General features: G+C 33.7%; 3 protein-coding genes across 5 annotated transcripts; 1 reads left to right on the top strand and 2 right to left on the bottom strand.

The window, feature by feature from the left end:
• Nucleotides 1-30: 30 nt before the first annotated feature.
• LOC129801538 (WD repeat domain phosphoinositide-interacting protein 2) lies at nucleotides 31-18733 on the bottom strand. Of its 3 annotated transcripts, XM_055846746.1 has the most exons (7): nucleotides 18158-18733; nucleotides 17768-17939; nucleotides 8672-9064; nucleotides 8206-8552; nucleotides 1020-1150; nucleotides 879-953; nucleotides 31-568 (listed from the first exon to the last, which is right to left on the bottom strand). In XM_055846746.1, exons 1-7 carry the CDS (start codon nucleotides 18223-18225, stop codon nucleotides 555-557), a joined length of 1200 nt encoding a protein of 399 aa, XP_055702721.1. In that variant the 5' UTR covers nucleotides 18226-18733; the 3' UTR covers nucleotides 31-554. The 3 variants fall into 3 exon arrangements, with proteins under 3 accessions (XP_055702721.1, XP_055702719.1, XP_055702720.1); XM_055846744.1 differs by having other exon boundaries at nucleotides 879-1150; XM_055846745.1 differs by having other exon boundaries at nucleotides 31-953.
• LOC129801494 (uncharacterized) lies at nucleotides 12874-16114 on the bottom strand. The gene has a single exon (XM_055846603.1). It carries the CDS (start codon nucleotides 14985-14987, stop codon nucleotides 13272-13274), a length of 1716 nt encoding a protein of 571 aa, XP_055702578.1. The 5' UTR covers nucleotides 14988-16114; the 3' UTR covers nucleotides 12874-13271.
• A 4330-nt stretch (nucleotides 18734-23063) lies between the features above and the next one.
• On the top strand, nucleotides 23064-27956 carry LOC129800985 (putative gustatory receptor 59f). The gene is made up of 3 exons (XM_055845734.1): nucleotides 23064-23522; nucleotides 24756-25466; nucleotides 26975-27956. Exons 1-3 carry the CDS (start codon nucleotides 23064-23066, stop codon nucleotides 27065-27067), a joined length of 1263 nt encoding a protein of 420 aa, XP_055701709.1. The 3' UTR covers nucleotides 27068-27956.

The following is a 27956-nucleotide window of genomic DNA, read 5'->3' as shown; positions in this document are numbered from 1 at the left end:
TTCAGAAATCAATAAAAGCTCTTTTTGGTCTTTTTTTCATAGATTTGTTTTATTATAAATCTACATTTTCTGTGTTCTCATCAAAATTGTCTCCTGACTCGATAAAAAGCTTCAAATCAGTTACAATGATATTTAACTTATCTAGTTTCTTTTTTTTTTGAAATGTTTTGTCTAAAATGTAGCTTTCGTCAGAAAGTTTTCGACACGACAGAGACAGTAGCATTTAGAAGAGAGGTATTTTATTTACAGAAAAAATAAACTAAATTGAAAAGAAATATATTTTGTATCTCAGTTTTCATTTTAAAAACTATTTTCACGAACATTTATCTCATTCTTCATTCAGCATCTCTAAAATATTTTTGAATTCGAATAACTACTTCTCTCTGAACTTCTTTTTTTTACACACTTTTCACATTTGTATTTCTCGTGAAAATGTGTTTCTTTTCTTTTTCTTTCTTTTTTTTTTAATCTTTAACATTATACAAAAAGAAGAAGTGGTAGCGATTTCATTGCGTCAGAGTGTGTCTCTAAAATGGTAAAGAATTGTCTCATAGCTATTCTGGTTTATCTGTTGAAGAGAGAAAAAAGGGAAGAAAAGAAGAAAAAATATAGAGAGAGATTAATAAATTATCCAAGAAACAAAAAAAAATTTAAAAAAAATGAAACAAAAATGTTTGATGATAAATGGAGTTGATAGACAACACACTGAGATTATCATCTCTATTAGATATATATGTATATAGCGTCCACCCAGAGAGCGAGAAAGGGGTGATCAGGGAGCCAACAAGATGCGCTCATGACCACCTTCCACTTTTCAGCCTCCAACATCTATTGTTGCTCTGCCGGGGGTACCGTCTTAGCAACATCATTCAAATTACCCTTGAGTGCCGAGGCGTAGCTGGGTCCGGGCGGCAGTGTGGCCGGTGGCACGACCATTGGGACGCCCTCGGTGACTGCACAAGACAAAAAGCGACCAGAGTCAAAAAATCTCTTCACTTTCCTACACACTCTTCCCTTACCAAAAGGCTTGGGCGGTGGGGTATTCTCGATGTTCCTCAAATCATGCTTCTTCACCAACTGACACTCACCACCTTCCACACTTGAGATTGAATACACGTACACATACCCATCCGATGACGCCACCAGGAGTCTGCCAAAAACAACAATTCACATAGGGTCGGAAGAACGTCTGTTCGACAGGGAACCCCTATTGACACTTTTGTCAAAATGTTGAAAATTATTTAATGTATATAGTAAAATATAAGTAATATAACGTTTTTTCTATAATATACCTTTTACTATAAACAAAGAAGTTCAAATTTCGTATCCCAAATGGTACAGAGTAGGGTGTCAATAGGTGCTGACACGAGTTCTTAAAGTGTCAATAGACGTTCCTTTCACCCTATCTTCTTTCAAATTCCTTACTCTTAGATTTCTACTCTTTATTTTTACTTAATTTAGTTCAAAAATTTAAGAAACATTAGTGTTAGCATGGATAGGTTTCGTTGAGCCTTCTGACAGCTCTTGTAAGTTTCAGATATATTAGCTGAGATTCTTTACAATCGAAACTTTTGTGGTCCTAGGTGAAATCCGACCTTGTCAGATCGGGCCAAAATTTTGGATTTAGGGGAAGGTTTTGCACCTTCGTAATGTTGCAGCTTCGTAAATGTTGATTTCTTCCAAGTTACTAAATGAATTTCATCCATGAACATATAATCTAAAAGCTAGTCCTACATCTCACATTTCCTGAAAAACTTGGAAGCCTAAGCCTTTTTCCTGGGTCCAAAAGGCAAAAATAAAAAATGGGCCTAAAATCGTAATTCTGAGGGGCAATTCACGAAATAACCAGCCAAAATTGACTGGGCGGCGAATATGGCGGAGACATATTTGGTGTGGCGAAAAGTGAAATAACCTTAATTTAATGCATTTTTCAGTTTGTCTTTATTCGCCGAAAAGTAGGCAAAACGCAGATAATTTATGGCGCGCATTTAAAATTTGGAGTCGTTATAATATTTTAAGAATTTGAAAAAGCATTCTAATTCTAATTCAAATACCAATATTAATTCATATTTTGGAGTAGTTTGTTGAAGATTGAATGGTGTTACTTATATTGCTTCATATCAAATAAAATAAATATCGCAAATATTGGTTTAGTGCAAATATATGTAAATGTTTATATTTTAATTAATTTTTCCAAACTAACTTTGAGTTCGTTTTAAATTCTAAATACAATTGAAACTTTAAATATTAGAATGTTAAAAAATTATTTGGGTATAGAAGATGTCGTCATATATATTTTCTAAGAATTATGATAAATGTTGTAAGTCTGTAAAGACCAATTACCTCTCGAGAGTCAGGAATAGAATCGGAAAAATTGTATTTATTCTGATAATAAAAATTTTATTCATTTTGTACTTTAAACTTGGTAAATGATATTTCAAACGTTGCAAATATAATATATTTGATGCGTGTATTTATTGACACGTAGTGGTCTTGAGAAGGTTAATTTTCTATCACAATTTTTTTAAAATATCATTGTAGAAGTCTTAGCTTGTGAAATATTGTATGTAAAATTTAACAATAAACAATCTGAGACCTAGAAAATCCCTAAATAGTAATTCCTTTAATCCCTGAACTTTCCCAAAACCTATTTTTCAGAACGCATGAAGTATTTAAACGTTTATAAAATTTTAAAATCCAATATTTTCTTATTATTGTCGTGTCTGTGTATCCTTACTTAAATGAAATAATACAAATAAAAAACTTTTTCATATTATTTTTGTAAAAAAAAATGCAATTTTACCCTCCAGCTCCGGTCTCGAGCTGGAGGGTAAAATTGTCTGGGTACACGGGGTACACCCTGAAATTCCAACAGGTACAAGACCCAAAAGCTTGTACACCCTCCATTTTTAGCGAGGAGACGCACCTTTTCACAGAATGGCGAAATTCGACTCACAGAAAACATGCAATAACCAGTCAAAATTTTGACTATGGTTAATTTCGTGAATTGCCCCTCTGATGTGGAATATTTTGTGCATTTTTGCACACTGCAAGTGCCTTTTCGAAAAAGCAGCCATTCCAAGTTATAGAGGGTTTAGCAGGGTTAATATTTACCGTGAAAATCTTTTGCTTGAAGGGGGTCGTTTTTTGGGTGGAGGAATATTCATAAAAATTACCACCCTTGAGAGCTCAGGAAAATTGAATTTTGCAGCTTCGTAAAAACTTCTGTCAAAATTACTGATTGAGAATTCCTCATTGTTTTCGGTCACACTGTGCACGCCGCTCGAGATATTTGATTCATCAGAGATTCCACTGAATAAATTCACAAGAAAATCTTGGGATATTAAAGAATTTTCAGTAAAATCTCGTAGGAAAACACGCACTTCCCCATCAAAATGAGACTTCATCAGATGTTTTTATTTCACTTCTGTCAAATTAAACATTAAGCCTGAATCTGCTTATGATAGGTATGATTCTTTCATTGCCCATGCGGTGCGTTTTGAACATTTTTTACACGATTTGCTTTGTTTTCAAGCGGATTTTTTCACATTTTACTTTAAATTAATCACTGCTAATTCTAAGAATCACTTATGTTCAAAAAATGTTCTGTAAGACAAATACTAGACATTAGAGAAAAAACAAGAATTACAATAGGTGTGATTACTACTTTCTGATTTGTGCAGTGATGAAACTAGACTGCTCATGGTAGATGTGATTCTTTAATTGTCACTTCGATGTATTTTGAGTATTTCTCATTCAATTTTCCTTGTTTTAACACTTGGAAGGACCCTAGTGGCAGCAGCTGCCAATTTAGTTTTCAATTTTATTTTTTATAATGAAGAATATATAATTTCGCCTGGAGGCCTGATTGAATGCGTGCAGAATTTATCTGGCTATTTTTTCGTTGTAAAATTTTTAATAAAAATTAAATATTAATGTAAATATATTGCAAAAACAAAAAACTGCACTCGGAAGGACCAAGTGGCAGTTGCTGCCATATGCATTTTATAAGGGAGTTTGACGTTCTGCAGATGTAATTTTCTTGATTGTTAGTGTATAAAAGCGGCTTAAAAGAACAAATTGAAAGTGTTTTTGCAAATTATTGAGAAGAATTATGGGAAATATTGAATTGGGAAATATGAATAATTATGGGAATTATTCAATTTTTCTCTTATTTCCCAAAGCTCAAAATCCATTTTGTTTAGCGAAGTTAATAGAAAATAGTTAATAGTATTAACTATTGTTCATAAAGTAGAATTTCTGCTTTGAAAAATTGAAACATTCAAAGGCTGCCGCATTCAAAGGCAGACCACTTTCCCTTACTCAATGATTCTGATAAAGGTGAAAACATCGAATGGTTAAAAATCTTTAGATACAGTAACCAAGGAGATGAAATTTCTGATTCAGACACCAGAAAAGAAATGACTAAAGTTCCGAATGTTTAAATATAAGTAAAAATATCAAAATACAGTGCTGTCTCTCTATATGCACAGTTTGGGTACTTTTTTGACAATTCTCTCTCTGAATATGCACAACTTTTTTTTGAAATTCCCAACGGTTTTTCTTTCTTTTAATAAATTATCATTTTTTTATTGTTCTACAATTTCCCGTGTTATTTTAAATATAATGCCCAACGCATAATAACATTTGTTTTGTAAACATGTTTTTGGCATTTTAGTAAGAGTGAGTGAGATCTCAATCTAGTCATCTCGCTCACTCTCATATGTAATTTTGAAAACATGTTTACAAACAAAAATTATTGTGCGCTGGGCATAATATGAGACAGAAAAAATAAAATTAAGAAAATTAAAAACAAGAAAAATTAGTTACCTAGAAAATAATATTCTTTATTACTTTGTCAAAATGTAAACAAATTTATTTTGAATGCAACCGACACAAAAGCTGTGCATATAGATAGAGAGACGGCACTGTATTATGTAAAATTCGATAAATGGCAGCGGCTGCCACTTGGTCCCTCCGTGACACTTTTAGTTAGGGTTCTACGAAGTGTTAAATAAATTGAAATCGAGAAACGATTTTTAGCGAGGGTCTTATTCGTGATCTGAGTGTCAGAACTTTTACGTGCAAAGTTTGAGTCCGATCTGTAGAGGTCGTATTTCACCTCGGATCACAGAAGCTGAGATTGTAAAGAATCTCAGCCCAAGTATAGATTAAAAGCACTAGAAAAATTAGATAACCTAGGACACTTGGGAAAGATTCTGTTAGGACTGAAAAAAAACCTGCTTATCCAGAAAAATGTTTAAAAAAAAATAAAAGGTTTAATGCTGGAAAAATTATCTTAGATTTTGAAGCCCTTACCATTATTCACAAGAACTTTTTTTTCTTTTAAATACGCCTCACAAAATTCTTTATTAATGGGTACCCTACACCGAGAAAAATGTGGATGGTAAAATTTACCATCCTCCATACAAAATTCTAATGGCCGGATAGTAAAAAAGTCACCCAGCAAACGCGATATTAAATTGGACTGTCAAAAATTGTAGAATCTATTGCATGGATAGTAAATTCTAATAGCCGGATGGTAAATTCTAATACCCCCGGATGTTAGATTTTACTAGCCGGATGGTAAATTTTACTGGCAGGATAGTAAATTTTACTAGCCGGATATTAGAATGAAAAATGTCGGAAAAATTTATTTTTCCTTATTTTCATTGCTTTTTGGCCATTGTTTGAGGGCTTGGGGCCCTTCTTGGATGATATTCTCTGTATTTCAAGCCATTTTGGTGCGTGAAAATTGACGACTGCGCCGAGATTTGAACACGCGACCTTTGTGATGACAGTCCAGCATCTTCCAGCTGCACCGTTGCATCGGCACCCACGATATTCCAAAATGACATTCTAACAGCAGAATGGCAAATTTTACTGGCTTGGATAGTAATTTCAATCAAAATTACTATCCTCCGTTAAAATTTACTGTCTTCCAGTTAAATTTTAACATCTAATATGCGGCCAGTAAAATTTACTTCCCGGATATTAGAATCTAAGAGAGGTCAAGGTAAAATCTAAATGAGGATAGTAGATTTCACCATCCGGCTGTTAGAATTTACTATCCATAGGATAGTAAATTTTAAAATGTCAAGATGGTAGATTCTAAAGGAAAGTTTCTATGGAGGATGGTATTTTCTACTATCTTTTGAGATAGTAGAATTTAAAGACACGATTTGTAGAAAATACCATCCAAATTTTTCTCGGTGTAGAATCTCATATGATACGAAAGAATTAAATAGAATTGAATGTTTTATAACAAAGGATAGATTCATCATAAAAACAAAAAATATGTTTATAAATAGAAAAAACGCAATATTAAATAGGGGAGACTGGGGAAAAAGTCACAAAACGGTTATTTTATTTTTTGTTACAAGCTACTCGAGCGCTTCAAAAATTTCTAATTAGCGCAGTTTTATAGGACATTTACCGATCTACAACTTTGTAAAAGTAATTTTGCTCTATTTTATAAGGAAATACGTTTATCGAGCCAATTTCTAAAAGGTGATTTTGTGACTATTCTCAAAAATGCTAGGGCAAATAGGGGAGACCGGGGAGGTTTGGTACAGGCGTAGTGGGACAAGGCGATTTTTCATTATTTTTTTTTAAATAAACGGGATTTGATCACTACTCAATCGTAGGCAATATTAAGATGTATCTTGACTAAAAGAATGGATATCCTCAGTTTTATTGTTTTAATTCTATGAACATTTTTTTTTAAAATTGATAAAAATTGTATTTTTTGATTTCTCAGTTTTGCTTTTTGTATTTTATATCAGCGATATATAATCAAAACTTTTTTATCTCATTAGCTAGCAGTGTAATCTGGGAACATATTTTTATAAAAGTTTCAGAGATTATACGCTCTTGCTTTTTACATAAAAGTTTTAAATACCAAAACTACCCGCGGGGATGTTTGGGACACCTGAAAGGGGATGAATGGGAGTCAATTTATGAAGTCATTTTTGAAATACGCCTGAATGTATACTATGTTGCGACGCGGGAAATTTGAAAACATTTTGCTACTTTTTCAGAATAAAACTTTAATTTCTTTTACTAAGGTAAATTTTTTTTTAAATATTCTAGCCATTTATTGAAAAACTCTGGCCAAAAAGTTACTGTTTGTTAATGCATTTCTATTAAACAGTTGAATCTTTTTGTTTGAACTAGTTTTACTCCGCGCGAAATTCGTTCTACGGCCGATTTATTCAAAAGAAAGCCCCTGTGGGTATGCAAATTTTCTCGATGCTTAATGCCATTTCGTGCATTTTTTCGGTCCCGAAAATGTGCATAATGCCGGGATCTAGTGTAGTATCAGGCATGGGGTATTATCATATTTTAATTCACTTCATTACGGGCTTCCGTAAAATTGAAAAAAAATACCTAGAGAACATATTTTCGTAGAAAATTTATTCATCTGCACCTTTGTAAAACATCGTTATTTTTGCGAGAAAAGTGAGAAAACGAGAAAAACGCTTTTCAAGCTATTTTAAAAAAAAAACACACACACAAAAGACAGCAAATCGTTTGACCAATGCAAACAACAAGCGGCGAGACATGATAATGATGTTTCTTTTCGCCGTGAGACATCAGAAATTGCTTCGCTTTTTTGTTACTTTTTGCTCTATACTTTTTGTTACTTTTTACCCCAAGTGGCCATTTTTAATAAATAGATTTCTGGAGAAAAGAACTTTTGTGAAATTCTAAAATAGATAGCGGATTCGTATTCAGAAAATCCAAATTATTTAGAAAATATTCACCAGTGCATCAATTTTGGAAAATAAGTAGGAAAACAAATTGTTATCTTCTGCAAGGAAAATATTTCAAAAATAGGCCTAAAAATTTCGATATTTTTTATTTTCTAAATTCCTTGTTCGAATTCTAAGAAACTTACGACATTGAAGAAGGTCTATGGAGGCTATCTATAGAAAAAAATTTGAGCCGCTATCTTTTTTACCTTGGAAGATATTGAATTTTGAATTTTTCGACTTGTGACTTTTTGCCCCAGTCTTCCCTATTCATAGAATTTTATCTAAAGTGCTGTAAATATTTTACAAATAAGTTTTAAATTTAAATAAATTCTTTAAAGTGAAACTCGAATTTTCCCAATTTAAAAAATTAGAGAATATTTTTAGCTTGACGTTGAGCACAAAATTAACCAAAAACGCAAAAATATTGAATAGAGAACAAATTGCTTACCTGAGTTGCTTCTGGATGGTCGTGATAACACAGGAGTGCTTAAGTCCAGCCACCGGCAAAATAGCCGACGCGAAAGCCCTGCCCTGCGTGAAGACATCCGTTACATGCGATGGCAGTGCCATATTGGTGAAATTGGTCACGGCTTTACTGATGTACCCCATCCAATCGTCCGTTTGCACAGTGTCCTTGGCATCAGGTGATGGACGTTCCAGCTTAAAAATGTGCACAGTCTCTGTGTTTGAGCTGCAGCACAGATAGTTGGAGCACGTGCTGAATGACAGCGATGCTATCGACACGCACCTCTTGACACCCCGTCGAAACTCATACAGTTTCGATCCATCATTAACCTGAAAGAGGGTAGAAAAGGGGGAAAAACACCCAGAAATCGCATAAGACAAGTACCCCAAAAAAATATATATATATAACCAGACATCAAAGTTGTAGAAAAAGAAAGAGATGGTCCCACCGAAAAAACACGAATCACAGTCCCTTTTTCACTGGCTGTAGCCACCTCCAGGCCGGAAATGCTGAAAGCGATAGCCGCTAGAGGCGAATCGTGCGCCGGAATCATGATCTTGGCGCGTAGATTCACCGCATCGAAGATCTGCACTTCACCCACAGTAGCACTACCCGGATACGCCAGATAGCAATTGTCAGAACTGGGCGCCAGGGCGCACAGTCCATTGGGATTTGGCGGTGTGTCCCGGATCGTGTGGACTACTTTCATGTCCCGAATATTGTGGATGTACAAACTACCCACCAAACACACCACCAGGCGTGCTCGGTTCAACTTGATGGCCAGCACCGTATTGGAGTATGAGTAATTGCAGATTTCTGTGCCTTTCTTGAAGTGACAGACCTACAAAAAAAAAAAAATATGGTGAAAGGGCACATTTTGAGAGAATTGCAGTTTAATGAGCAGAATTCTCCTTGACTTTTTTTTAAATTGATCCACTGAATCTTTAGAAATATACTGAATTGAATTTTTAATGTCATCTGTATTTCTGATTACACCGCCTCTAATACGGCCATTGCCGCCTTATATTATACAAAATGATATGTCATTATTTACACAATATTTATATACTATATGAATATTTATGTATTACTAGCAACAAGAGTGAGACATTTTTTTGTGAAGAGATTACTACTAAACCAAAGTAATATTATAGTTAGTTTATTAAAACAAAGATTCTGCATTATGAAAAATAAATAAATAAAAAAAGACTAAAGTGTGCCTAATTCCGGCCAGCTTGCAATTTCGGCCACCTTTTTTGTTCCTCGAATTTCCATGAACTTTTAGATTTTACGTACTCTAGAGATTATACAATGCAAAAGAATAACAAAAAATGTAACTTCGACAAACGAGATGACGTGAAAAAGATATTGGAAGAATTCCCGAAGGGCAAGGAACTATGAGAATGAAGATGGCCGAAATAGGGCACCAAAGCTATGTCTATATTTTTATTCATTTTAAAATGTATTAAGAATGATTTTAGAGTAAATAAAGACGGTAAACTCTTTACTAGGTTCCAAGCAACACTCTTTCAGAAGAAAGAATAAAAAAAAACGCAATTTGTATTTAAAATATTACATTTCAAACTTGAAATTTTGACGCTTGCATGCAACTATGCCGAAATTTGGCACACTTACTCTATTTATAAAAATTAATCAGAATTGATAAATGATTTTTATTTTCTGTTTATTCAAAAAGCAACGTTTATGAACAATTGCATTTCATTCAGAAATATCACAAATTGAGATTCTATATAGGGGAAGGTTTTGCAGCTTCGTAATGTTGCAGCTTCGTAAAAGTTGATTTTTTCGAAGTTACTAAATGAATTTCATCCATGGACTGGACATGTAATCTAAAAGCTAGTGTTACATCTCACATTTCCTGACAAACTTGGAAGCCTAGACCTTTTTTCCTGGGTTCAAAAGTTAAAAATGGGCCTAAAATCGTAGGGGAAAGTGCCCATGCTTGATACCATTGGAAGCTTGGTAGTGACTAAATTTTCTATGTTTCACAATATATATGTGACTCATCGCAATCATATTGGAAAAGTGGGAAAGTGGCCAGTTTTTAAAATATATTCCGGAGTCATATTTATTGAGAAACATAGGAAAAATTTAGTCATTACGAAGCTTCCAATGGTATCAAGCATGGGCACTTTCCCCTAATTCTGATGTGTAATATTTTATGCATTTTTGCACACTGCAAGTGTCTTTTCGAAAAAGCAACTATTCCAAGTTATAGAGGGTTTATTAGGGTTAACATTTACCGTGAAAATCTTTTGCTTAACGGGGATCGTTTTCGTGGGTGGAGCAAAATTCTTAAAAATTACCACCCTTGAGAGCTCAGAAAAATTGAATTTTGCAGCTTCGTAAAAACATCTGTCAAAATTACTGACCAACGAATTTGAAAATTCCTCACTCTTTTAGGTCACACTGTGCAAGCCGCTCGAGATATTTTACTTATCAGAGATTCCACTGAATAAATTCACAAGAAAATTGGGATATTAAACAAATTTCACTAAAATCTCGAAGGAAATACGGACCTCCCCATCAAAATGAGACTTCATCAGATGTTTTTATTTCACTCCTGTCAAATTAAACATTAAGCCTGAATTTGCTTATGGTAGGTATGATTCCTTCATTGCCCATGCGGTGCGTTTTGAAAATTTTTCATCCAATTTTCTTTGTTTTCAAGCGGAATTTTTCACATTTTACTTTAAATTAATCACTGCTAATTCTAAGAATCACTGATGTTCAAAAAATGTTCTGTAAGACAGATTTGAGACGTTAGAGAAAAAACAAGGATTACAATAGTTGTGATTACTTTCTGATTTGTGCAGTGATGAAACTAGACTGCTTATGGTAGATGTGATTCTTTAAATGCCATTTCAATGTATTTTGAGTATTTCTCATTCAGTTTTCTTTGTTTTAAAGTGGAACTTCCCACATTTCACTTTAAATTGGTGGCTGGTCATTTTTGAAATCAGTTACGTCCGAAATATGTTCTGTAAGACCCATTGGAGGTGTTAGAGAATATCTGAGGATTACAATAGGTATGATTATGAGAGAATCATACCTAACCAAGCTCTTAACTGACTGTCAGAATGCAGGGAAAAAATGGGTTTCCGAGTGTCAAAAAACATGTGTTAGAAAAATAGCTTAAAATTGATTTTTAATGCGTGATACCTCCTATAAATGATGGAAACAAGTAGAAGAAAGTTCCATCTAAGTAGTGGTGCCCAAATTTTTGTGTCCGGTGTAATGTTTTCGGGCAAAATGAGGCCTACAGAGGTAGGAAAAAGTGGTACGAAGCTGAGTTAACCAGGGCACATTCGTAAAAAATGCCATCTACATTTTCATTTTCCTGTAGAGGAAAATCCAAGGACTTCCAGGAATTGTGTGAGGCAGAATTATGAACCCAATAAGTAAGAGATTTTTTTGATATAGTGATATAATTGATTCGGTGTGTGTGGCATTCAGTAAAAAATCTTAAATCTTGGACTCCTTTTTTATTACGAACCTTCAAAACCTTCCCCTATAGTCAGCTTAGACACCTTTCACCGGTTAATTCGCCATCTTGAAATTATTAATGGTCAAAGTTCAAACACCCTGGAGGGCCTAATTTTCAACGGATTTAGTTAAATTTGAATTTTTTTTAAAGATCTTTTAATTCTGAACCCGACTGCATCGGTCACAATCGATAATGGATCGATAAAGTAACGGTAATAGCTCTATTTTAAAAATACAGTTGTTTGCATTTTTTCAGTCTCTTGACCCGTATAAAATTCAAACGGTAAGAGATATTAACTTCCGGTCTTCGATGACCCCTCCTCAAATGACATTATCTCGAACCTAATCTCTTTGTTTTTCCACTTCCCCTTTCATGCGTTCCCTGTCCCCGTAAAATACGTCAAAAATGAGTCTTTTTTAATAGATTTTAATGCATTTTATTTTCAATAAATTATTGTGAATAAACGAATTAAGATTGAAAATTCAAACTAATAGGAAATGAAAGAATTTTAAATTCACTCACTTTTACGCATAGTAATTGGCGCATAAAATGCTTTATTTAAGTTGGAAAATTATTAGAAGATCGAAAAAACAGAGAAAAAGGAACAATTTTGGGTGCACTTTTTCAAAAAAAATTTAAAAAATATACTTTATTTTTATCGTAGGTTCTTGATGTGTTTACGAAAGTTATAGAGGATGAAATTACGCGTCATTTTAGCTTTATGTGACTACCACCGGATTATGAGATCCGGAGACATAAATTTTTGAATTTTAGAAAATAGCAAAAAACAAAAATGTATATTTAAAAAAATCTAGATGTGACCCGGACAAACGGACTTCAGATTTGAGACCCTTAAACCTCTTACAAATTTTGGCACTCTCGTCAAAGACAACCACAACGTGTCGCACAGTGCAATTTATAGACAAATAAATCGAATTTAATCATGTATAGGGGAAAGGCTCATAATTTTGTCCAGTTTCTTATTTTGGACACTTTGAGGATAAAATTGAACACTAAAATTAAATTGATTAAAATGATGGATTTTTATTCCAATATTTGATGAATAATGAATTCTATCTAAATATTTGTTCTTTTTGGAAGATGTGTGATTGAGTGATATTAACACTAAATAGGGTGGATGCCCCATTCAATGCCACTTTTAGAATTTAATTGCTAATAATTTTCTCATTCTTTAACCAAACGGTTTAATATTTTGATTTAATATACCTTAAAGCTATGCCTTACTATACATCTAAGTGATTTTCTATAAATATTTTCCAAAGGATCTAGAATAAACATTGTTTCTAATTATGCAAAAATCTCCATTTTATGCCACTTTTCTACATTCGGTGCCACCTGAGGATCCATTCAATGCCACCTTTTTAAAATGAGCATTTTGGTTCCTTATAAAGTGTGATTACGTAAAAATCACACCTAATAAATTTAACAAAGAAAATAATAATAAAATTATTTAAATAATTTAATAAAAAAAAAAATATTTTGAAATTAATTGGTGCTGTTTATTTTCTAAAGTCTTTTTTTATTTTTTACAATGCTTCTTCAAGTTCTGCTTTTTTTGTTTTCGGGTTTCACTGAGTTGCTCCTTTTTCTTTTCTTTTTCCTTTTTGATTGCCTCTCTTGCAGCCTTTCTCTCAATTTTATCCTGTTCATTTTTTTTCTTTTCATCATCTTTCTTTTGAAAAAAGTCCACCCACTTATCCGAGGTAATTACCCTTGGAATATTTTCCTGATCATGCCTCCTCTTCTTCATCTGTCGTTCCGGCCATTTAACTTCATCAGTTTGCTTAGTGTAATCATCTGCATTGCTTGATATTTCTGGCTGCGTGTCCTGCTGATTGTGGTCCTGCATATCGGCCATCTCTTTCCATGCGCTATAGAGGACCTTTGTAGCGTCGTCGCCAGGAAAATCGTCGCCATTTTCTTTTATCACCTTGAATTGAATTAGAAGATCCGGTGAAATCTTGGATTCCAAAATTTTCACACATGTTTTGACTGGACTTTGGCTATCTTCCTCAACTTGGAGCTGTTTTCTATTTTCCACTCTCTCGATGACTTTTCCGTAATCCACAGAATCAGGATTAAATGGGTACAACCCTGTGGCGCGAAATCCTGAAATTATATTATTAACCATGCGCTCTTCCAGGATGATTTGATTCAGGATTTTTGGTATATCAAATTTCGATATTTCGGCTCCATTATGCATCATTCTCCACTCTGTCTTCAGCTTTCCCCATTTAGCCTTAATTGGCTTGAAAACAGCGACATCAAGGGGTTGCAATATATGGGTCGCATTTGGATAAAGGGCCACTAGCACTATTCCTTTCTCCCTACAAAGCTTGCTGAGGTGAAGAGTCAAATGGGAGCTATGGCCGTCCAGAAATACGATCACTGGCCTCTTAATATTTTTCTCGTTTAAAAATGGCAGAAAAACGTTGCCAATATATTCATAAAACGTTGCGCCAGTCATCCATCCTGACTCACTCTTTCCGATACCCCAATTTGGTGGAGCTGACTTTGCAGCAATGAGAGGTAACCTATCATACTTAAATAGTGTGAGAGGAGGTGCAAAAACTCCTGCAGCGTTGACAGCAAAGAGAGTAGTAATACTCTCTTTATCTGAGTGGCTGGACTCCATATAAACGTGTCTTCCTACCGGCCCGAGGATAAATTCACCTTTAGGAGCGAGAGTAAATGCAGTTTCATCCATGTTGAAGACTCTTTCTGGATAATTTAATATTTTGTCGTAATCCTCAAGTTGCTTCTTCACATCTTTAAACCACAAACGAATTTTATCTTCGGTGACACTTCCCCTGGCGCGGTTCACGTATTCTGCCTTCTTCACAGAAATTTCTGGATGCCTTTTCATAAATTTGTAAAACCATTTTACTGAGGGTCTTTTATTTTTGAAGCCTCCCTTATTTGGAAGGCCTTCAATTATTTGTTGAACTGTGGTAAGAAGTCCATCTCTTCCCACTGGAAAGCCGCGCCTAGCACATTGGAGGATCCATTCCACAATTTCTGACTCGATTTCCTTACCCAGGAAACACTGTCTTCCTCCATGCTCACTAATTCCACGAGGTATTTTCCCCGACAACTTGTATCGTAGAGTTGTCCGGGGAATCTGGAACTGCCGCGCTGCCTTTCCTACAGACATCCCATTACTGACAGCGCTCAAAGCATCATTCAGTTGTAAATCTGAGTAAGAGACCTGTTTCTTCTTCCCTCTAGGAGTCATTTCGAAGCTTAAAGGACTTTTAATCTGAAATTGAAAAAGATTATAACAAAATAAAAATATTCCTTGAATAAAAATATTTCTTCCGGATAACCTCACTTTTTGTCAATCCCTTTTACTTCTTCTATTTTACGAGTTTTTCTTTTGTTCTATAAAATTTCTCTACACAGTCATGCAATAAGTATATATTAATTAATATTTAATATTTCTCTTGTACTTACCTTGATATTTCACTGTATATGAGAATAATTTGTTAACAAAATTCACAACATGAAAATATCAAAACCAATTGTCACGTGAAAATTTACTGAATGCCGCATGAGGGCACTACTTGATTAAACGTGATGGCATGATTTGTAGACACACATTTAAAAGGCTACATTTAATGCCATCATCAAATTTTAATAAAAATGAAATACGAAAATATGATATATTGACATTTGAGAAAAGTTTAATCATCTATAATAACAAATATTAATAAGAAAAATCAAATATCTTAAATGAATATGCAAAATGAAGATAATGAAAAAATTGAAAACCTTAACAGAATTCTTTATATTTGCTGCCATTTTTCATTCACCACTCACATCATTTAAAACTTATTTTCTAAATGTAAAATAAACATAAAAAATTCCAAACAAACAATTTAATAAGATGCCCTTGGTGTTAGCATATATGACCGTATATGTTTTATAGATCCTATATATTGCAATTTTGGAAAAAAATATGAATTTATCCAAGGTGGCATCAAATGGGGTAGTGGCATCATTCGGGGTATCCACCCTACGTTAAATTTTGAATATGATTTGAGTTGAAATTGCTTTGTTGAAAATTCAGTGTGAGCAATTGCTTACGAGAAATATGACAGAACTTCGTGGCTTACTTCAGTCTTATTTAGTTTTGGTGAAGTACTAACAAAGTTTGTTCGCTGTTTTTGAGTGATATTATTGAATATTCATTGAATATTGTGTTGATTCACGTTACTGATGATTTGTACATTTGACCTGAAGTGAGATTTGCCTTGTGAATTATATTTTTCGTGTGAAAAATGGGAAATTTTTTAAGACATTCACCAGTGAGGTGATGATTCTTATTTTGGACAGGAGTTTTTCTCACGAAATTTCGTGAAGTTTTAGCTTTTGTAATGACTAGGTTGAACAAATGCATGGGGAAACAAAGGAGCATCATCTCTACGAACGAGACGTAGTGAGAAAAGCCTTGAAAGGCTCCCGGAAAGGTCAAGGAATGCGCTAATCCTCATGTACTTGGAGTATCGAAGTCAACTCACTTTAATGAATGATATGGAAAGTTTCCGAGCTTCTTGTGACATTCTACGGTTCCCTTACATGAACAGGAATAGGACTTGGTAAGATTGGTTCATGAAATGAAGAACAATGGGCATCCTGTTGAGGCGGATTAGCTGTCCAAATTTACAGCCAAGTCGTCCAAATTAATAACCAAGTTGTCCAAAATAAGAGTCAAATTCATCTCTACATATCAATTCACTTTTTAAACGTATTAAGACTAATTTTGGTAAAATCAAAGACAATAAACCTTTGTCAAGTTTCTAAACAACCCTTCTGAAAAGAGAGTAGCAAGAAAAATCAATTAGTATTGAAAATATCGCACTTCAAACTTGGAACATCGATGCATATAAGCAGACTGGACAAAATTATGAGCATTTACCCTAAGCATCCAAAAAATTTCCGAAGAATAATATAAGGCAGAGCTCCTTCTCGGGAGTTCGCGCAGCTCGCAAAGCCTCGGACGCTTTGCCACCCGTTATCATTATTACTTTCTTTCAATTACTATCGAATTAAAATTAATTTTGATTATTTTAGAAAATTAGAAATTCTCAATTATATGTATTTTTTTTTAGTTTCTAGGAGTTAATGGAATTGATTTGATTGGATCTAAAACTTAGATTAAATCTCTATTGATGACATGCCTTTTAAAATGATTGCATGTATTTTAAATTGAGATTGAAGAGTCACATCGTAACATATAACTAGTCTAATTAATTTAACAGAGTTTCCATTTATTTAAAATAATCTACGACATATAGAATGGTATTTATTTGTTTTACATCAGATTAGGTTTTTTTAAAGATGAATTAGCTCAAAACAAAAGATTTCTTACTCTTTTGCCTTATCTTTGTTTTTGTTTTAATCGTGAACTTAAGATTTTCAAATGGGTAGAAATTTCCAGTAGATTAATTTCAAATTTCAACAATGAATCGTAAATTAAAAAAAAATAAAGCAATTGAACATCATAAAGACTCTTAAGGACTATTAAAAATTAATTTAAAAAATACACCAATATAAGTTTTGAATTTATTTTTACACCATAATAAAAAGATGATTCCGTGAGATAAGATTTTAAAATTTCATTATGTATTTCCGATGGACTTATAATAAAAACTCTCTGCACGTAATATTAGTTGACATTATTCATTAGGCAATAATTTTTTAAGTCTATAAATTCAGTTTCAGTGAGAAATTCTATGCAAAACCTTTGTTTATTTAAATTCTGAACTGGAAAAAATCATTTAGGCTAGAATAGTTAAGGAAAATTTGTTGAAAAATCAGTACAAAGAGTTCAGTACATAAAGGCTAGAGAGGGAAAAACATTGAAAAGAGCGATAAGAAAATTTGAGATAGTGGTGTAATACCTCTCTGGAAATGAGTGCAATGAATGCATCTTGAATTTACGTTGGGGGGCAAAAAATATTGAGTGATAAGGAGGGTAAACAAACTTTTGGGATTGGGAACGAATCCTCTTACCTTGAGCTTCCGGGGATGATCGAGGGCTACAATGGCCACCAGGGAGCTACTGAAGAGCCGTTCAACCAAACGAATATCCTCACTGTTGCTCCTGTAGATCTCCTCGAGCATTGTATCAATGGAAGACAGGGAAAAGAGACTGTAGCCATTTTTGTATCCGGCAAAGAGTGACCTGGGCAGACAGAGAGATTGTCAGACCAATTAGGTGAATTTTGCGTATATTTTTTTTCCTTTCAACGTGAGGTTTCTCTCTGGACAGAAAAAAAACGGCAGCAAGTGGAAAACACGTCCAAGGTTGTGTGATTGTTTACAGTGGTGTTGGGTTTCTTTGTGTCCAGAGAGAGAGACTGACCAAGTGGGGACCCATGGAGAAGTATTTGGGATACTTACGAGCAATCTTGGTTGAAGTTGACGATAAATGCCTCCTCCTCTTTCTCCTTCCTGCCCAGTAGATCCATTATTCTTCCGAGAATTGTGCCCTGGTTCCTGGAGTCGCCCCGACCTTTCTCCGTCTCACGGAATCTCCGTGGGAATGCGTGTGCGACAGAGAGAGCAAGTGGTGGTAGGTTGATAAAAGTGACTTCACTGAATATATCATACGATTGCACGAGAAACACCTTTCTTTTCTTGCGTCCAGCACCAGAGTCTCACTATTGCCACAATCCACGAAAATTTATTGTATTTTGTCTGCCCACAAACAAACACCTAGCAGCTGACTTTTGTTTATGGATGCGACGCAGATGACAAAATTCACTTTTGAAAAAGTGTCTATTTTCACCCTATTTTCCAGCAATTGCGCACTTTTAGTACTATGTTTGGAATCTAGGGAGACTCTTGGGGGCACTTGGGGCGGAGTTGGGTGCAAAAATGTACAGATAATGTCAATTAAAGCGTTTTTTCACACAACACAAGGCTTGCCACAATTTTTCTTCGCACCACTCCGCTGTCAAAACTGCACGAATTGACTGCTAGAAGATCAATCGATGAGTCCATTTGGCGCCAAAAGTAACTCATCGTACTCGATGATCTGGAAAAATTCAAAATTTTGTATTATTAATGTTTTCTCAGTTTTACGGAATAATTCCAAGATTTTATGTAGTAAATTTAATACAGATGTGTCCAAAAAATCTCTTTTTTCACAAGAATTTAAGTTTATTTGAACAAAATGTTCAAATTTTTAGAATTGAGGAACACTTTTTTTTATAGTTCACTCAGAAGCTAAACATTTATTAAAATTAGAAAAACCTTAACAAAATTTTACAAGCTACTTTACCATTTCATTTCAATTATCATTAATTAATTCAGGAAACAGAAAAAAATAATAAGGGAAAAATTTATTAGTGATGATAAAATTCAAAACTTTATTTTAAAGTATATACTAGTATATACTACTAAACTATATACTAGTATATAGTTTTTTACGTAGTTTATTACTTTATAATGAGATTTGCAGTTTTTTTTTTCAATTCGTGCTAGAAAATTGAAAATCCATCTTAAGAAAAGTTTTAGCAGAGATTCTTTACGATCTGCTCATAGCTTTTGTAGTCCAAGGTAAAATTTAATCACGTGAGATCGGGCCCAAACTTTGAGTCTACGCGTTTTGACACTCATAGATCATAGTATGTTAAAAATTAAAAATCAATTTTCGTCTTTTCGTGGACGTCCCGTCCGTCTGACCGTCGTATAACCACTTCTGGCTGGAGGACGAACGAAGAGAGATATCGACAAGCAGTTTTCGCCAAAGGTAAATGTCGATGGGCCGCTAGAAGTTAATGATCAGATCGGGTCCCTCTTAAAATCCCGAAAGCCAAAATCCCGAATTCTTAAAAGTGTGATAGCTACTCCCACGATTGCACCCGCGCTTGGTGGGGGCAAAGGGGAATTTTCTATGCTTGGGAAATTATTCTACACATACACATTATTGATTTTGAACATACAGAATTTTGGCTTTTGGGATTTTGACTTTCGGGATTTTGTCCCTTACGGGATTTTGGTTGCCTCCGGTCACACCCCCCCCCCCCGGCATGTTGGCTCGGGAGTTGAAGCCAATTTCCGTTACATCTGTTCCTCACAGATGGGAGCATTTTTATCATTTTCTCATCACAATAGATAATAAATTTGATAAAATTATTTCCTCGAGTCTTCTTTAGTTGCAATCGGAATATTTTCTGTAGTTTTATAAGAAATTACCGAAATTACTCTGCTCTCGCGACCGTTACGTATCGTATTTTAAAAAGTGAAACTGATCCCCATGAAATGATTACTGATCCCAAAAATAGATGAAACATGTATTCTATTCTGCCTAAATATTATTATGTTACGGGATATATTATTAGAGAAATTCATGAAACATTTATTCGGTGATACCAAATTTTATAGACTGCAGCAAAATTGAACGAAATTTGCACAAACCAACACTTGATTCTCTTAATACTATCTGCTTTTATGTTCTCTTTCACTGTTTTCTTTAATTATTTGGTAATTTCTCACAAAAATTCAAATATTTTTCTTAACTCTTTCGCGTCCCACTTTTATTCAGCAGATGAATTCATGTAAAATTGAGTTTTTCCTAATGCTTTATGATCAAATATAATAGTTCAGAGAGGAAAAAACTTTTCCATTGCGTAAAAACTCGGAAAAAATCCGGGTCATATATGACCCTATTGTCCTCAAGGGAAGTGTACATACCATTTTAAAAATCTATATCACGGGCTTTTTAAGAGTTTTTTTTGCTTGAAGTTATTAATTTGGCCAAAACCATGGCAAACTGGATTGTCTTGATGAATACTGTACTCCTGGTGTTCAAGGAATCTTCCTGGTAAATCCTTGAACAGTCACTGTCACAATATTTTGAGTGGTATTTGGCAAAAATAAACTTATCCACATACTTATTTACACACAATACAATTGCACAATATGAGACGCTTGTAGAATACTCTAAAATATTGCAAAATATGTTATAATTCATCAGATATAAGATGAAATGGCCAGGATCAAGATGTCCCACCTGCATTTCACAATGAAAAACAATGTCCCAACTACATTTCGCTATAGGTTTAGAACGAAAACCCTGTTACCCTTGCCGACAATAGGGTCATAAATGACCCGGAAAATTCTACACGCTTTTCTGGAAAATTGAGAGTAGTTTATTATATCAAAATATGCAATATACAATCTTTGGATAATCTATTTTGTGTTTCTAAAGAACTTTTTGCTGAAAAAAAATAAATTAATATAAAAAAATTTGAAAATGGAAAGTCATTTCACAAAGTTCGAAATTAGTGATTTTTGATCTCAAATATTTTCTTTTCCTGAATATCTGGAGTCTTGAGAAAATTAGCCAAGAATCTTATCCTTCTATTATGATGTCGTGCACAAACCGATAGAATTCAATTAATGTAAATAGTCAAAAAAAAATGTTTTTTCCCCGGGTCATATATGACCCTAATGACGCGAAAGAGTTAAACGTCCCCTCCGTGGTTTCCCCTTCTACAAAATTGACAACAAACTCTATAAACGTTTACACGTATTTGACCATTTTGAGCAACTTTTTCAAATATGTTAAGAAACTTTTGACCGATGCTGTATATTTGATTTCAGAGTATGAGACCTGTTTGAATTCATAGATTACTATATAATGGATGCTTATCCACAAAAAGAAATGGTCGTCATAGTATTAGTAGTTTTGAATTAAAAATCACTGTTCGATGGTTCGATGCTACCCTAAGTTCAGTTGTGTTCCAGTTTTTCTTATAAAACTTACAATCCAAATAATTTGAGGTAGTGATGAAGGCATTTAAGAAACCCCTGACTTTTCAAAACATTTTTAAGAATACCTTGAAAATATGTTGTCGTTACGAAAGTCGCCTTTAACAATTAAAAGACTGAAGTGGCATTTAAACTAATTCCCCTTTTTAATACTTTTGTAGAGAAAACTCTTTGAATATATAATAAATTTGATTATATTATATATAAGAACAGAATTCATTTTGCTGTTTTTCCTAAGAATATTAAATAATTCTCATATACGAAACATTGAAAAAACTAAAAAATGATTTATCTGACAGTTTTTTAAGTATTAAATATTTTAGATTTTAAATGACAAAAGTTAATGGGATACCGCTTTTCGTTGAGGAATGGAATCACTCATCCCACCCCCTGCAAATTTCCACATATTACTTAAGGTAAAGTGCCCTCACTCAACTGGTTTCTTGTCTCGACCGGTAGAATTATTTATTAAGGGAGATTCTTAATAATCGCACCTACTATAATCCTAACAAAATCTCATGTCCTCCGATCGGCCCCAAACTTTGCCAGAATGCGTTTGGCCACTTCCTGATCACGAATACATGGATGGCTAAAAACCGTTCCAGTCCGTCCGTCTGTTTATATTTGCTGTTTTTTTGTATTGTATTTTGTATTTGTATTGTATTTGTATTGTATATTGTAGAGTATCATTTAACATTAATAGATCAATCCTTCCACAAAAAAGATGAATCAGTGACAATTTCATAAAAATTGACGAAATTTACCATCAAACATTCAAAAATGGACCTACTACCAGTCGAGTCGACGAGATACCCGATCGAGTGAGGGCATTTTACATTATTTATTAGTTTCACATTAGTTTTACTTTTTATTAATACGTAAAGTTGAAAAAACCCCGGTAGTGTATTTTTCAACCGATTGGAGCAAAAAAAGATCTTCGGAAATACTCTGAATATTAATAAACCGATTTCAACTGCTTATGAATCGCTTTTAAACCGATTATAAAATGAACTGACAATTAATCTATTGATAAAAAATTTTAATAGTTTTAATTTCTTGACATTCTTTACAAATTTTGAGTTGATTAATAAGTTGGTAAAGAGCACAATTGTGGATTACCGGTAAACATTGAAATTAATTAATTTTTAGGTTTTCTCAAAAGGATAACACTTTTCAAATATCTTTGTCTAGTATGCATCACCAGGTTTAATAAAATGTGTTTATACTTTTTTTTTAATTTAATTACTTTAATTTATTTGCATATTCCCTTTTACTTTTAAATCAATACCACAAAACCCTGAACCCACAAAAACAATTTCAACTGAGCCCTTGAAATTCTCAGTCACTTCCTATCTATTTGTGCAATAAAAATATATACCTGAAACTGACCCCAACCAGAATGATTAATGATAGAACTAATTATTAATAATTCCATTAATCACAGACTAATATACCGCAAAGCCCTTACCCAATAAGTAATGCATTGTCTTTTTTTGGCCAGAATTTCACCAGATACTATCTGGCAGCCATGAAGTGTGGAGAAAGGAATATTTTTATAAAGTATAAAACACGTCTGGAGAAGAATCTACTTTCATCTGTGCGTCCCTTCCTGCTAATTTGTCAGATTTTCTGCGCGGCACCTGTGAATATTGATTTCTTCAGCTTCACTTCTGCCAAGTCAGGAAGATTCGCATATTTTGGAGGATTCTATAGTTTTCTCAAGATTCTCATACATTCCATATGGAGTGTAGTGGTTCTGGGATGCATTATTATATCAACTTACTACCAGAACAAAGAATTTGATCACAATATGGAAGTTATTCAGAGAGCATTGTACATGGGTGAGTATGTTTTTGGGACAATCAATGTTGTGATCATCATTGTGGGATGCCAATGGCAGAAATCCAAGTATGGATATCACTTCAGAAAGATTATAGACGTAACAATGCGTCTCCATCGTTTTGGATTCACACCACGTTTTGAAGAGGTAGATATATTTTGTTTTTTTTAGAAAATTAAATTTTGATAAACTCATTTGGCAAAGAGGTTATTTTAAAATGTGAGGTTATCTTAGACTTAACCTCAAAGAACCAGTAGGCTTATGATTATATCTTATTTATCATATTTAAATTTCAATTTATTACTGCCGATACTGCATTTGCGCAAGAGTTTTGGAAAGCAAAAGTTTGATAGATACAGGTTTTCAAAGAATTCAATGTTTGTATAGTAGTGGTCTCCGCCATCTTAGCGTTTGTATAGTACTGGTCTCCACTATCTTAGCGTTGATAAAACCTCCAGAGTTAAGCACTGAAAAAGTCTTTATTGGGTAAGTGTGCCAAATTTCGCGCCAAAGCGTCAAAGTCTCATGTTTGAAATGTAATATATTTAATAGAAATTGATTTTTTTTCATTCCGTCTACTTAAGGAATGTTGCTAAGAACCTTGTAGACTGTTTATCGTCTTTATTTACTCTCAAATCATTCTTAATACATTTTAAAATGAATAAAAATGTAGACATAGCTTTGGTGCCCTATTTCGGCCACCTTCATTCTCATAGTTCCTTGCCCTTCGAGAATTCTTCAAATGTCTTTTTCGCGTCGCGTCATCTCATTTGTCGAAGCTACATTTTTTGTTATTCTTTTCCATAGTATAATCTCTGGAGTATGTAAAAACTGTAAATTCATGAAAATTCGAGGAACAAAAAAGTGGCCGGAATTGCAAGCTGGCCGGAATTTGGCACACTTACCCTAACTTATTTTTAAAAAATTCATAGCACAATAGTCTGTGTTTTTGCGATTTGGAATAATTTTTTAAGCTTTAACTCAGCAATGTTAATTTTAGGATTTTCAAATATTTGCATTTAACATAAAAAAATTCCTCACAGGTTAGCATTTCGTCGGTTGCGTCTACCTCTGTCGTATCTGCATTTGTTTTTTATCTGCATTCTGCATTTGGTGCAAGCTACAATACGGACGTCCCCTCTTGCGTGAAATGCTGACATAAAAGAAATGCAGATACGACAGAGGTAGACGCAACCGACGATTTGTTAAATTTCTGAAATTTCCCGATGTTTAACTAGTTACTTTTTATCTATCTCTCAAATGGTCAAACGATTATCGTACAGACACTTCGGTTTATGTACCTTTATTTCTTAAAATAACCTTTTTGCTAAATATGAAAAACTAAATTAATGCATTTGACTAAGCAACATAATAATTCAGACTAGGATCTTCTTCAAACGTTGGATTTTTATCTGTGGCGTCTACTTTATTGTCGTGGGATTCACAGATCTCATGTATAATGAACTAATTGCAAAGAGTTTCTTCAGGAGTGTTACTGTATATACGATCCCAAATATTATCAGCTGCTTTGCAATTCTTCAATTGGCAGGACTTCTTTTTCTGCACAGATCTATGATTTTCCACATAAATGAACATCTTCTGGACCTAGATGGCATAACTCCAGTCACACCCACAAGTGTTACTTTCACTCATGAAGCCATTGAAACAATTGAGATTTTGAGAAAGATCCACAGAGATCTGGCACAAATGGCAGAATTTGTCATAAGCAATTTTAGTATCCTCATCATTACCACTCTTGTGGCATGTTTTCTCATCCTATCCATCCAACTCTTTGCACTCTATCAGATGTTCGAGAACTACTCCAAGACCAATTATTTCTTGCTAATGTATACATTCCTATGGATATTTCTGCATGGTGGGAAAATTGTTGTCATCATATACTTCAGTGGAAGCTTTTCACGAGAAAAACTTAGAACAGGAATGGTGCTACATCAAATGGAGATTCGAAGGCAGTTTCAGACGGATGCACTTCTGACCACAGTTAATAAGTTTTCAATGCAAATTCTTCATGAACCGAAGAACTTATCGGCCTGTGGAGTAATTGATCTCGACCTAACTCTTCTCAGCACAGTGAGTTCCTTTTAGATATTTCATATCTCAAAGCATAAAATAATCTTTTGCATATGTGTTGCAAGTTTTTCGCGTACACTCAGTCCCGGGATGAAGCACATTTTCGGGACCAAAGAAAACGCTCGAAATGGTATTACGCATCTAGAAAATTTGCATACACGCAGGGGCTTTCTTTTGAATAAATAAAAAGTCAGGGGTATGACATTAGCTCTGAAAAATGCGACCGATTTTAGTGTAACTTTTTCCCTGTCTTCGTACACATTTTACGAGATATCTCCAAAACTAAGTAGGTTACCAATTTAGGGTTTTCGGTTGCCTCTTCGTTATTAAATTAGCTTTTATTTTGTATTAGTATTTTTTGCTAATTCATTCTACAATGTCAGAAAACAGCTAATAAACTCAAAAGTTTTTTCGGCTTGCTAGAAACATATGGGAAACGTAGGAAATGTCATGCCCCTGTAAAAAGTAGTAAAAGTACTTCGAACAAAAAGATTCAACTGTTTAATAGAAATGCATTAACAAACTGTACTTTTTAGCCAAAGTTCTGATGGTTAAAATATTTAAAAAAAAATTACCTTAATAAAAGAAATTAATAAAAGAAATAAAAGAAAGTTTTATTCTGCAAAAGTAGCAAAATGTTTTCAAATTTCTCGCGTTTCAATATAGTTATATATTCAGGTGTATTTCAAAAAGATTTTATAAATTGACTCCCAATGGTAGGCAAACTTGCATAATTGTATGTGCATAATTCCGTCAGGTCTAAAATCCCGAAGTCCGTCCGTCCGTCCGGCCGCTCTTTGGTGCTTAACCCTTTAACGACGAGACACTTTTTACGGACCGAAAATCAACAATAAAAATTAAAATGAGAAACATAATCAATGATAAGTGTTACATCTAACCTTGGAAAGTCCAACAGAGTCTGATTCGGTCTGTTTTGTGCTTCTATGAACGATAGGGACAAAAATAGGCCAAAAATTGAAGTAATTTTTCTGACAATACCAATCAATAATATTTTTCGCTTTAATGAAAAATATTACGTACGAGTATTGTAGTTTTTATTGCCAAAAGGGTTTTGCTTAAAAAATATTAGAAGTATAAAAAATAAATAAAATCAATTATGAATGAAAAAAATAACTTTAGGTAGTCAGGAAAAATTATTTTCTTTATGGGACACCGGTGTTCCAATCGTCCTTAAAGGGCTAAATCGAATTTGCATGCTTTTTCCGAGTTATTATAAAATTCCGAATTAGCTCACGTTAAGAATCTCACCTACATAAGCCGGTTAGGATTATCTGTCCCTTCCCCTTTTTTATTAATAGAGATAGTGTCATTTACAGCCCATGCAAAAACCTTGAGCTCAAAGGAAAAACTTGAGCTCTTTATAGACCATATATAGGTGTGCCAATTCTCAGCCAAATTGTGTTTCCTTAGCTATCTCCTAGGAAACGTTTCCTCCTCAATAATTCCTTTCAATCCATAAATCTCTCTGATTTCTCTTTCATTTACAGGTTACCGGATCTCTGACCACCTACCTGGTGATTCTAATTCAATTTGATGTGTCTGCTCGCCAAATGAAGGGTCGAGTTAAGGATAAAGTGTAAAAAACAAATCCCGATAAATTGAGAATAAAATCATCATTTATTATAGTACTTCTTTTTCGAGGATTTCTTTCATTTACAATCTTTAAAATATTTAAGAAGTATCCTATGGGAAACTTTCTTTTGAAATATTGTGTCTTTGACTTTCTCGAAGAAAGTTTTTTTTTCTCTTTACTTTAAATTCCAATGTGCATCTTTATAAATCTGTTCAAATAATTACATTATTATTTTTGCAATAGACTTTGTGTATCTTGTTTCTTTTAGTGTGCTTCAGGAATTGAGTTTTGATCGAGGAAGAGGGATATTTTTTTTTTTGGTTTTTATCACTTAATTTTACATAAACATATAGACAGAGAGACATTAATATATTTTTTTGTGTGACACAGAAAATTTATCATGAATGATGAAACATTTAGTTTTATTATAAAACACAGGGGTTAAAGTAGTTTTTTTTTGGTTTTAAAAATAGTACATCATTTATTAAACAATATGTTTTCATGTCCAGATTTCATTGGTATTATTTATGGTTATTCGATTATTCATATTGCTGGATGGTTATTAAAATACACATACAATTTTTGCATTGTTAGTTATCAATTATTAATATATTTTGGTACATTTTGTGTATTTTCAGCTGATTTAGTGTTCATTATCCTTTTGATTACAGGGCTCTGTGTGTTTTTTAAATGTTTAAAGTAGATCAGTTAATTTATTTTGTTGTTGTTGACTCTATTTACCCGACTATTCCGAACACAGAATTTCTTTTTTGTTTTACCATGATTTCATGCTCACACAATAATTTTCAATAATTACACGACAAAGAACGTGGAACGAGAAATTTTATCAAGTGCCAGGAACAGATTGGACTAAGAAGATATTGCTTTAAAAATTT

Source organism: Phlebotomus papatasi, chromosome 2, assembly GCF_024763615.1.
Source record: "Phlebotomus papatasi isolate M1 chromosome 2, Ppap_2.1, whole genome shotgun sequence".
Classification (NCBI taxonomy): Eukaryota; Metazoa; Arthropoda; class Insecta; order Diptera; family Psychodidae; genus Phlebotomus; species Phlebotomus papatasi.
The sequence above is the reverse complement of the archived record's forward strand: the minus strand, read 5'-3'. Positions and strand labels throughout refer to the sequence as shown.